The sequence below is a fragment of the Dermacentor variabilis genome, chromosome 8 (genome assembly GCF_050947875.1).
Source record: "Dermacentor variabilis isolate Ectoservices chromosome 8, ASM5094787v1, whole genome shotgun sequence".
NCBI lineage: Eukaryota > Metazoa > Arthropoda > Arachnida > Ixodida > Ixodidae > Dermacentor > Dermacentor variabilis.
This window is the reverse complement of record NC_134575.1, coordinates 3552405-3565321: the sequence shown is the minus strand read 5'-3', so window position 1 is coordinate 3565321 and position 12917 is coordinate 3552405. Positions and strand designations below refer to the sequence as shown.

Genomic DNA, 12917 nt, shown 5'->3' with positions numbered 1-12917 from the left:
TGTGCATATATGGATAGCTGAACGGTTTGCGGTAACGAATCAGTGAGACCAACGACCACCAGGTTGAGAAGGGTAGGGCTCAGTACTCCGCCTTGCGGTACACCATGACTGGTATAGCTAGGCGGCGTTGGTCCGTCTTCAGTCAAAATAAAGAAAGATCTGCCATTCAAATAGTTGCCTATCCAGCGAAAGGTGTGTCCACCAATCCCTACAGCTTCTAAGGCGGCCAGAATTGCATGATGGTCTACATTGTCCTACGCACCTTTAACATCAAGGAATAGAACTGCAGTGATTCGTTTTAGATGTTTCTGGTGTTGCACGTATCTCACAAGGTCGATAACGCTGTCTATTGACGAGCGGCCGTGTCGAAAACCAGCCATTACCTCTGAATAGACGTTGTAAAATTCCAAGTACCATCCTAACCGTGTAAGGATCATTCTCTCCATTACCTTGTCGACATAGCTGGCCAGTGCTATTGGACGGTAATATGACAATTCCAACAAGTATTTGCCAGCCTTGAGGAGTGGAACAAGGCGACTGGATTTCCACGTTGTAGGAACCAGGCCGTCACGCCATGATGCGTTGTATAGGCCAAGAAGGGCATTTCTGGCCTCCTGACCAGGGTTTGCAAGCGCAGAGTATGTGATGACATCGTGTCCTGGTGACGAAGATCGCCTGCACCCAGCACGTGCGGCCTCCAGTTCTTCGATGGAAAAATCAGCGTCCATACGAGGATCTCGGGAGCAAGGGGGCACAATGGGAATGGGTGCGCAAGGTGAATACGTGAGCGCCGGACCCGCCATCCTTGCGCAGTAAGCTTCGGCTACCTCGACTTCTCGGCGTCCTTGATGTAGGGCTAGAGTCTTAAATGGACGACGCTGTTGAGGAGCTGCTCGAAGTCCACGAATGGTTCTCCAGTCAACCGACAAGAGGTTTACGCGGGTCGAGAGACTCGCAAAACGATTTCCAGCGTCGATTTTGCAGTACAGCAAGGCGACGCTTTTGAATGCGTCTGGCCTCTCTAAGGTCGTAGAACGATTTGGTCCATCTGTACCGTCGCTCCGCTCGCCGGCGGATTGCACGGAGGCTCTGTGTTTCCGAATCAAAATACGCGGATTTCTCTAATGGCCGAAATGAACGCGTAGCATCCTGCATAGCCTTGGCGATCTCTCAACCTTCCGTATGCGTACATGTCCCTGGCATACTATAGAAATCATTGGTTCCCGTCAGTGGACTACAGCAACTTGCTCTTGCGTACATCTGGTCAGAATACCAGACATATGTTCATGTTTACACAGACGGCTCTGCGTACCAAAGGCATCAACAGCAGCTGTGGTGATACCAGCCCAACAGATGACTCGAGGTTTCATACTAGACCATAATTCTACATCAACCGCTGCAGAGCTTGTGGCTGTTCGGGAAGCGATTCGCCACATCTGCGGGGAAAGACCTCAAGAGTGGTGCATTTTCACGGACTCAAAACCCGCGCTGCAAATTTTGGGATGCTTCCTGCGCCACACCGCATATCAGGTTCTGGCACTGCAGATCACCGAGCTACTTTCATGCGCTCAAGAAAAACACCACCGCATAGTGTTCCAATGGATCCCGGGACACTGTGGGCTCAACGGCAATGAGATGACCGATGCTGCAGCAAGGCGCGCCCTCAGCAATGGCCTGCGAACTGTAGTGCCATTCTCCAGACCGGACATCACATGCCTCCTGTCGGAATTAATGAGGAGTGCGACGAGAAGATACTGGGCCCAGCCAGACGATCGTCACATCCGCCTTAAATGGCTGGATCCCGATATGAAATTTCCTAGTCTGCGTGGAATTCCACGCCCTCATACATGCCTGATACACATACTGCGATTAGGCGTCACCTTCACGCGCAAATATTTGCACATTATTGGACGGACAGACTCCCCGGACTGTTCAGTGTGTGGGGCTGTAGAGACCATAGAACATGTGCCCGTGGTGTGCCCTGAGTATACACGCGAAAGACTGACAATGGCAGATACCTTGAGACATTTACAAAATGGACCACTGTCGGAGGACCTCTTGCTAGGCGCATGGCCACAGAGTTGGCAGACGACAGAGACAATGCGTGCTCTTTCGCGTTTCCTAGGTGACGCGGGCCTGGACTCACGCCTGTGATACCAGTTGTGTAATGAGTCCTTCACCTCGTTCCTCCCATTATCATCCCCCATTGTGACCCTTTTTTCCCCTCTTCCCCTTCCCTTACGTAGAGTAGCAGGCCAGATGCTCCATTATCCGGCCGACCTCTCTACATTTTCCAGTCATTAAAATACTTCTTCTCTTCTTGGCGATCTCAAATCCTAGTGTGGACGAAATGCCTTCGTTTCATGTGTCTTCCATAAGTGATTTAAACACGGGCCAATCTATTCTTTGTTTAAAATTTGATGGAACGGATTTGGTGAGTTCTTTTATCTTCGGGTAGGTAGGAATGTGGTCGCTTCCGTGGGTTTCTACAGCTGCGAACCAATGGACGCAGCGAGTGAGGCATCGCGAAACAAAAGCTAAGTCTAAAGAACTACTGTACGTGTGGCCGCGCAGAAACGTGGGACTGCCATCATTTAGACAACAAAGTTCATGGTAGCAAGCAAAGGACACGAGGTTTCTTCCTTTGGAATTTATCTTGTTGCTTCACCAAAGTGAATCATGCGCGTTGAAGTCCCCAACAACAATCCATGGACCAGGTGTCACATCTATAATGTACCTCAGTATCTGCCTATCGAAACGACTTGATGGAGAAAGGTAAGCGCCCACTAAAGTAAACGCAAGTGTTTGTTTTTTTACGGTCAAACACACATACTGATTACTGCCATGTGGCCACACTGGACGAACAACGTAAGTCAGTTCACACCGTGTGTAGATTATCACTTTGCTAATGTCATTACAAGTGGATGACACATGAGATTCGTAGCCTGAGATCCGGACCATAATATTGCTATCATATAAAGCTAGCAAACAATGACACCAAGGAAAACAGCCCAGGGGAGGTTATCAGCGGTTCTTGGCAAGTTGGCAAATGCACATTAACGAAAAAAAGTCCGCTCTCTTATCCATAACTATCAAAAAAACATTCATCCAACTTTAATTATACCATTAATTCAATTAGCCTGTCTAAATTTAAGGAGCATAAATACCTAGGTGTCATATTGTCACAATATCTACGATGCAATCCTAATATACAATACATCACATTATCTGCACTAAAAAGACTGCTTTTTCTAAAAAGAAGATTACAGCTAGCAAAACCAGACACTAAGTTATTGGCCTATAATACACTTATCAGACCCATCGTGGAATACGCAAACACTGCTTGGTTTCCGTACACACAAAAAAAGAACTAACCGACAAACTCGAAGGAGTTCGAAGAGAAGCGCTTAGGGTAAGTTTTAACAAATTTAACCGAACAGATTCGCCCACGGAACTGCTTAAAAAGTCTGGATTACTAACCATAAAAATTAACGCGAAATTGGCGCACTTAAAGGTAATGTACCAACTGTTACACAACCACCTAAATATAGAGATGTCCCGTTATATTAAGCAATCCACAGCAAGAACTACCCGCCAGAAACATTGCCATACCCTTGCGTCTTTCAAATTCCCTATACAGATGCCCTCAAATTCTCGTTTTTCCCCCTGTCGATCGGAGAATCGAATAACCTGACCACCTCCATTACCAGTAGCACATTTTCAGATCGTTTCTCTAAACCAATTGAAAGCGATTTGCTAGCGTCCCTATCTTGAAACAGTGTTATCTTTTCGCCTTTGTCCTCATATAAGCCAAGTGCCGATGTCATTTGTCTGTGCAATTTACTTTGTAGATTTTGTTGTATGCCTTACAGCCGTCAATTGCGCGATATTTGGTTGTATAAAGTTTTCCTATGCTTTTTTTTCTTGCACTTGGCCTTCTGTTATAATCTCTATTGGAATTGACAGTATCTATAAATAAACAAATTATTAAGTAAATGAATAAATAATTAATTAAAGAAATTATGAATAACTGGAAATGAAAGTGGTTGAAAAAACAACTGGCCGCAGGTAGGATATGAAGCCACGTCTTCGCATCAGACATGCGATGCTCTTACCGATTGAGCTAATAAGGGAGGCTTGGGCTAGCTCGTAATTCATGGTAGAAACGACGCACAGCCCGAAGGACAACGAACGAGAGAGACGACGCACACAGCGCAGTGTGTCATCGATCGTCCTTCGCGCTGTACATCGTTTCTACAATTGAGCTAGCGCGGCGCCGTTTTCCCATCCACTTTCAGGGTAATTTATATCTGTCTACTAGAACTAACCGTGGGAGGGTTGGCCAGCGCCACCACTTATGGCCTTGGCAGCGGATGTGGGACATCCTCTCTGCCGCCGGTGTCACACCCAGGGTACTTCATGGGTGAAGGCGACTGGTCAATAAACCCACACATGCTACTTGAAAGCATCAAAGCTGCCGAAATCGAGACCCTCGCTATGCAACGAACGAGACGAAAGGAAACCGAGGGGCCCGATTTTTCAGGGCGAAAGCCTTCGATGGCTCATGGGTTGGAAAAATGACCGTCCGGCGTTACTGCACCAAATTCAAGCTCCTGCGCCAATATTTCTTTATCAATAAAAAAAAAGCTCGATTACCTGTCTTCGCGATGAACGGACACCCTTCTACATAATCAACGTGGTCGCAAAATTGTCTGCGGATGGTTCTCCCGGTTTTGTTCATATTTGTCGAAAAATTTTCACGTCTCTTATGACGTTTTAAGGAGTATAAGTGTGCCTGCGAGAACCGCAAATTAATGTGTTGTTGAAAGTTAGCGCTGCGTGTTTGTTTAATTTCACTTTCCGTGTCCCTCAGATTCTGCTAGTGCAACAAGAATGTAGAAGGCACCCCATATGCAAGCCCATGTCGCTACGCTCGTCGATTGAAGTGTTCAAAAAATCATTGAATGAACCTGCGTATGTGTCATAATGTTCTTCATAGACTTTCCATGACCGTTCCAGCATGGCATTAACCACACGGAACCAGTGGCGATGAGGCGACTGAAAAAAAAAAAACAAGTGGAAAACAAATAAAGAGAAAACAACAGGAAGTAACAACGCATTCGAATGACAACGCCAACGTAATTTATTCAATGTCTTGTGAGCACGCAGGTTTCCGGCTTCATCCTCTTTAGCGTATGCTAGAGATATACAGGATGTCCCACGTTACTTGAGCCAAATTTTAAAAATATGCAAATTCCACGTAGCTGGACACAACTGAGGTAATGTTGTTTGCCGTCGCATGGCGATAGTCATATTATTGTTTTCAGTCACTATAACTGCTTAATTAGTCCTGACAATTAATTAATCAACTTCTAAAATATTATAAGTAGATGAAAAGTGTCAATGAGAAAATTGTACAGCGACAGCTTTCTTCTGCTCAACACGTGCTACATAAGATTGCTTTGCCGAGCGTGAAAGAAGCCCGCAAATGCACTCAATATTGCCGCGCGACTGGCATCTCGAGAAACGTTGCGTGTATTTGCGGGCTTCTTTCCCGCTCAGAAAACATTTTTATATAGCACCTATTGAGCCACATAAATTTGTATCGGGAGTTTTTCATGTCGTTCTACAATTTTCTCATTTACACTTTTCATCTAGTAAATTTTGAGAAGTTGATTAATTAATAACATTAATTGGGCAACTAGGTAGAATGAAAAAATATAGTCTGAGTATCTCCGAGCGACGACAAACAACGTTACCTCGGTTGTGTCCGGTTACGTGGCTCACGCATATTTTTGAGGTTTGAGTAAAATAAGGATGGACGCCCTGTATACACATAGCAAGAATTTCGAGGGAAAACGCAGGAGCGTAAGCAAGTTGCGCCAACCCCGAAATCTTTTTCAAGCAAGTAGCGTCTCGCTTTTTGTTTTTTGTCACTCAAAAAAATAAAGTTAGACGATTATGTCTGATTGGAAATGATGCTCTGTTCTTTTCTATTATAAATAGGCTGCTGTGAAGAGGTCGAGGAATAGAAAATATCTCCACTCTTCCACATATCTGTGTTCTAAATAAATTAATAAACCAGGGCAGCACTTCACGCTGCTAAATTACAGCTTCGGATGGCGTCTCGACACGCGCGCGCGCGTCACGGGCGATCTTCGGCACGCGCTCCTTCGTCAAAGCGCCTCGCCCCTCTTTTCGTGCACCCCACGACGCGATCGCCGAACGCACTCTCTGCGGGATGCCTGCAAAGTGGGTAAAGTCGGCGACTTTACGTGAGCCAAGGTGGGACGGAACCTCTTCCGGGACGCACAAGCCCTCGCTCATTGTAGGAGGCCTCGGTCAACTCCGCATGATTCACCCGCGGCGTGCCAAAGTCCCTCTTTGAAACGTACACGGCGCGTGCGTCACGTGTCAGTTTCTCGCTTTCTTTCCCCGTGACAGCTAGCGCTTTGACACGCTGTGCGAGAACGCACTGCCTTCGGGATCGGCCCACATCTCAGCGTATACCTGTCAGAACTTCCCTTCCGAGAAATGTCGCAGCTTCGCAGAGTAGCAATAACTTGAACCGGACGACTTTGTTCATCCTAAAGAGATGCGAGCTTTAATGAACTGCCAGAGACGTTACTGCGCGTGTGAAAAGTTCATTTTCGTTCATCTTGAAGATTTCATGAAGTAAAGCTGCGGGGCTAGAATAAAAAAGCGCGCAACCAGGCTATATGTAGCACTCACTGCACTGAAACCGCGGAAGGTTTTCTCGTTTTTGACATGACAATAAATGGCTGGTGCTTAGTCCAATAAAATTTAGCTGGCAGTACTCGGCGCTAGTCCTGTTGCGCATGTTTTTGTTCTCGTCCCATCGCGCTGCTTATAGACGTTCCTTCTGGTGGGAGAGGATATCGCAGCCGCGCAACAAGGCGGCCGCATCGCGCTAGTGTGCTCTCCCGTACGAAGCACGATGGAGGCCGTGCGTCATCTCATCTGCCTATCTCTCTCCCTCTCTCTGCACGCTCTCGGTTTGGAGACGCAGTGAGAGGGGGGGAGCCTGTCTGTGATGTCCCCGGCACGTCTCGTCTCGTCTCCTCCTCCTCCTCCTCCTCCTCCTCCTCCTACGAGGCTGGGCAGTTGTTTGCGCATATCGATATCGACGCGCCAGCTCGATTGAGAGGAGAGCAGCGAGACACTGCGGCGTCTCCGGCGTCCTCCTTCAGCAGGCCCGTGTGCCGCAACGCTCCCCCCCCCCCCCCCCCCGTTTTCTTCTTTTTGGTCGTGCAGCGCGGAGGCCAGGGAACGGCGACGAGACAGCGCGCGCTGTTTGGCCAAGCGCCGCTCGGAGAGAACCACGGCACGCGCGCACTGTTCCTCCGGCCCCGATTCCTGCGCGAGGTCGAGAGCAAGGCTGGCCGGAATTTACGAATAGCGATGTACGCACAAAAGGGGACAAAGGGCGCCGAGAGGGCTCGATCTTGTTATTTACAATCGCATAAAGGTACACAAAGGAGAAACACGTGGTCCATTAGGACTGGTAAGGTATTGTCAAAACTATTTTCGTTAATTTTGTAGTAGGAGGTTGAATACAAATAGAGAAAACGAAGGCTGTAGTCGGATTTTTTTTATTCACTTCGAAAACCCTCAAAAAAATATTTTATAGCAGTGTTTCTCAAAGTTTCCCAGTAAGTGACCTCCTTTAGCAGTACCAAACCTACCACGACAAGCCCCTCCTCCCCCAGACACACACACACGCACACCTTTATAGGCCATCTTATCATGTACTGTCAGCGTCCATTGAAGCGCGAACAGCGGAGCGTGTGGCCCGAGCATTAGTGAAGGTACAGTGCGAGCCATCACCCCTGAAAGGCGCGCACATCTGGTTTGGTCGCACCACGCGATCCCCCTATAGAGAGATATTTCCGCTTCTGTTCTGGTTGTTATATTCGAAAGGGAGAGAAGAAATATTAAGGAATAAAGAAGCTAGAATATTGCAGTTTACAGCGAGTATTGTCGCACAGTTCGCTGAAACCATAAGTGCTATCGTGTCGAATGAAATGCGAACGGTGCGCGTGGCGCGGTTTGCACCGTCATCATAAGAGAGAGAGATTCGCTCGTGCAGTTTGCCGCTTGTGCACCACATCCGCTCTTTCGATCGGCAAACGTGCGCAGCGCGCTTGGCTGCTCGACTCCCAGACGAGCGCAGTGCGGCCAAACCGGATGCCTGTCGATGGTGATGACATGGGCGGCGCGCACTGTAGTACCTTCCCCCACTTACGCTCGGGCCACGCGCTCCACTGTTCACGTTTCATTTGACGCTGATAGTACTTTTCTTTTTTTCAATGACGCGGATACATATACATCTTAATTTATTTGATGATGATATCTGGTGTTTAATGGCGCAAGTGCCAAATATGACCAAAGAGCGTCACGACACATGGTGAGGTGTTAGCTGTGAGTGAATTGTGAATGAAGTGAGAAGTGGAGTGCTCATGGCAGGTGTTACATGGCTCTAAAACGATCTAAATATATGGCGCTGTAAGATGCATACAATATAGAGCTATTTAAGTAATGGAAACAAGTAGTGTGCACTATGACAAATAGAATTTCATTAAGAATAACTGATTCAATAAAACATGTCGGTGACAAGCAACAGCGCTCCAAGAAGAGCGTTACAGGCAATGGCTTATAGGCATGTGCGAAAAATGTCCTGGCCAAATGATTTTCAGGATGTTTGTTCTGGCTAAAAAGCTTAACACTATATTCAAGTTAAAAAGCTGTTAATTATTAAAGAAAACTGCTGGGTGCAGAGTTTGTGTTCGCGATATGCGGAAGGGAAAAATTGCTGGCTCTCCCGTAATCGAGAGTAGATGTATGCGTGAAATGGCTCCCGGCAAAGCAGACTGGGCGGACTAGCCGCACTATTGGCGCAGTGCATGTTCGCCACGGCCCACCTCGCCACATCACACCACACCCCGCCATACTGTACACTGGTCCACATGGACGCAATGGGTTCCTGTCACAGAAAGGACCTCGTCGCAAGTATATCGTCTCGGTCAAACGGCCATTAGCGGCGCCCCGGACGCGCCGCGGAACTCGCGGACCGCTGGCGTTGAAAAGAGCACTCGGCGCCAAAGGACGACAGTCAAGTGTATAGTGCCCTGTATGTACCGTTTGAACGTAGCCTATTGGAAATGACAAAAAAAAAAACTTGAGCGTACTAGAAGTTACAGTTTGAGTGATATTGTGAACAAACATTAGGAAGAACTCGGAAGCAATATTTTTTTGTAACTTGTTTGGGAAGTAACTAGCGTATGTAATGCAGTCCTGTACAAAAGATGAGGGGCTCTCGTTTTGTTCTCGCAACTTGCACAGATGTTCTCGTCTGAGTGTCCGGATAACGGCTCTGGCTTTTGGCTCAAGGTCACTTGAACGTCGCCGACAACGGCAGTTAAAAGCAATTCATGCTTAAGAGACCACGTGGTCACAAAGACGCGCTCGTGCCCCTGCTCGCGCGTTCGTCCTCGTCCACAGCTGGCTTTCGCCTTCGCGTCTTTTAGGCGATAGCTAAGGACACCTGGGAGTTTTTACAGCGAAGCTGTTTATGTTAGGTTCTGGCGGATCCCGTCTACGTGGACATAGACGAAAAATTTGGATACGTGCGCCGATCCCGAATATACTGCAATGCCGAGGCGGATGTCAAGCAGGCTTTAATCAATCCCCATATGTCGGCCAATCCAGAAGACAGTGCAATGCCTGGCCGACACGCGGCGGAGATGCAGTTCGCCATTAAGGGGCCCACAATCACAGATTCGGTGGTCATCCTTCTTCACCGAGTGGAAGGGAACGGGTTTTGCTGAATTCCTCCTCTGGCGCATTAATCAGCGACGGGAGAATGTGCACGCGCGGCCTCCTCTGTGCTGGATTTCCGCGGCAATGCGACCAGCAGCAGCACGCCGCCTCTGGTGGTGTTGTCGTTTCTTTGCCCTTTGCCGCTCCTCGTATTCACGCTGCTCCTCGGGAGTCGTAACTATGCGTTGCCTACCCATAGCGGTGCTGCAACAACAGCATAATCAGTTGCTAGACTGGCCCTCCTAGCAACGACACTCCCCACGTCGCAAGCTGCCGTCGCCGCGGCAGCTTGCGCAACAGCAATCTTTGCTGGGAAACGCATGCGGGGAGCGCTACGTGCTTCGCATTGTTAGCAAGAGCGCCTTATCATCCGTTATTTGGTTTAAATGCTTGTTTTGTGGTTGTTGTTTATTGACACGAATGCTGTGCCGTATGTTGTACGCGTGATACCAAAGGTTGTATGCACTTTTCGCTTCTATCGCCGAAGATTTTTTTCCTTGCGTAAGGACGACGCGGCGAAAGATCCCGACCAACTAGAGGCTAACATATTCGCTGTGAAAGGTTCTGGCGCAGCTATAACTTGGCTACCAAAGGTCAACGAAGCCAGTGGATGCACGCTCCCCTCAATCAGCTCTGTAGCGGAGTGAGTTCTACGTTCGGCTGCCGGCATGACCGCTGTGTGCGCGCGCACTGTCGTTCCCACGCGGCAGCTGCGTGCGAATTCTTAGGGTACACTTGTCGGAGCGGAGGAGACCGTAAACGCTCGGCCCACACTGCCTCTCATTCGACCTTCCTGCATGGGCGTCGTGTGCACGCACTCTAGCCTTCCTGCTCAGCAGCGTTGCGCATAAGCTGGTCATAGCGGAGAATAACGGACCAGTAGACGTCAACTAAATTTAGTTGTGGGATTTTGCGCGCCAAAAACATGATCTGATCATGAGACACACCGTAGTGGGAGGACTCCGGACGAATTCTGGCCACCTGGAGTTCTTTAACGTGCGTCCAATGCACGCGGTACACAAGCGTATTTTCACGTCGCCCCCATGGAAATGCGGCTGCCGCAGCCGGAATTCGATACCGCAATTTCAGCCTTGTGCTTAGCACGTAACGCCAAAGCCACGAAGAAATCGCGGTGGGTAGTAAACGTTCACTGGTTTTCCCTCTGCCCGTGCACCATCGAAGTGCGAGGCAGACAACGCCGTTGGCGGTGTTGCGAGACACCGAGTGCCTTGCGCAGCGGCAGTGCTGCTGCGCACCACCGCGGCGTATCTCGATGACATCACGGTTGGCTTAAAGATTATTTGTATAAACGGCAGCAAAAAGTGGTTCTGAACGGTGCGACGTCGAAATCGGTTAATGTTTTTCAGGTGTGCCTCAAGGGTGGGTCCTTGGGCCGTTGCTGTTCCTCATATTTATCAATGATTTAAGTCAAGGCTGTGTTTGAAATATCAGACTGTATGCGGATGATTGCGTTGTGAACCATACCGTGTCATGTGCTGAACATACGAGTGTGTTGCAGTTTGATCTCGAAAATAGTTGTTCCTGGTGTCCTAAATAGAAGATGGATTTGAACGTAGCAAAGTGTTATCACGTTAAAGTTACGAAAAAGAAGAAAAAGGTGCCCAGTTCATACTCTGAATAATGTTTTAGTGCAATGCGTTGACAAAGTCAAATAACTGGGCGTCACTTTAACTGCGGCGATTACACTGGACATCACAGAGGTATTTGTAATAAATAAATAAGTAAAAAACACCGTGCGTGGAGCTTGACCGCTACGCTCAACCTTCTTACAATTCGTCGGCATTATGAGTGTCAACGTGGAAAATGTGTGTATCAAGGCAGGTACTGGGTTCGAATCCTGATGGCGCCGGAAACCCACCGATTTTTCCTGATGAGTAGATATATACCGCGACCTGACACTCTGTTGTTTATATGGGATCTCATCTCGAATGGGGGCCCTATCAAGATTATCGAAGGCTTTTTGGGCGGCTCTTCTCCCACCACAACTCTGGTGAAACAGTGTAGCACCCGCCGCTGCTGTGGGAGGCGGACGAGCGCTACCGCCGGGTACCTATTATGCGGCTGAAATAGGTACATGCGGAAATAGGTAGGTTTCTTTTCTCAGCGGTGACGGCAACTCCTTTTCATATAATTTTGAAAAACATTCTAACTTTTAAAAAAAAAACGTGAATAGGCGAGAAAAAATATGTGAGTGAAATCTACCTACAGTGCTAGACACACTGAAACAAAGACAAAAGGCCGAGGACCAGTCATACTGTTTCGTCGCATACCTGCCCGGACCGTCTCGATTTTCGAGCTTCACAGATCAATGTGCGACGAAGAAAGCGTCGGACACCTATCGCGCACATGTACCGAATACGACGTCCAGCGAATCCCCCTGCAGACCGTTCTCAACAGAACATTGTTGTGCGATAAAAATTTATGGTCTATAGGCCCATTTGTTGCCGAAAAAAAATAGAACAAAAGACAGCTATCCGTGCGCTGCTGCAGTAGCTTTAAGTCCACCGGCTTGAATGATCGTTAATGGTATCTCTATGCACCCTTCCTTCTGCGTATGCCCGTAAAAAGAAGAGAGAGAGAAGAAAATCTGATTTCGTTTAATTGAGCTCACTGTCTCCTCTCTATTTTCTCTCTCTCTCCACTGCCTAACATAAAAAGGAACTGCTACTCACGCTTGACGCCGCTCCACAGTCTGCTAGGTCTGCCGTGGGTCCTTTTGCGCATGCGCACAACCACATCCTGGACACGGTAGTTGACGCCCTTTCGACCGGAGGTGGGTAATTCTTCGCTTCCGGTGGCAGCACCGGCGCTAACTAAGCCTCGTCGCGAAGGGGCGCCACAGGAGGCAACATCACCAGAGCCGCCTAGCGACGCCGACAGGCGACCACTCCACAGGCTCCGCGTGGTGTCATCAGTGATGTATCCGCCGCGTCTAGGAGGTGTGAAAAATAGAGAACACATGCTAAAGGCCCACTTTCAACATCAAAGACGACAGCCGACACAATGATAGATAGATAGATAGATAGATAGATAGATAGATAGATAGATAGATAGAT

General features: G+C 48.3%; 1 protein-coding gene across 1 annotated transcript in view; it reads right to left on the bottom strand.

Annotated features, from left to right (window-relative positions):
* Positions 1 to 12917, bottom strand: part of Ent3 (equilibrative nucleoside transporter 3) — a 454360-nt gene that overhangs the window by 129141 nt on the left and 312302 nt on the right. Inside the window, exon 8 of the mRNA XM_075700951.1 lies at positions 12534 to 12793. Within this exon, the coding sequence (XP_075557066.1) occupies positions 12534 to 12793 (260 nt within the window). The remainder of the gene's footprint in view (positions 1 to 12533; positions 12794 to 12917) is intronic.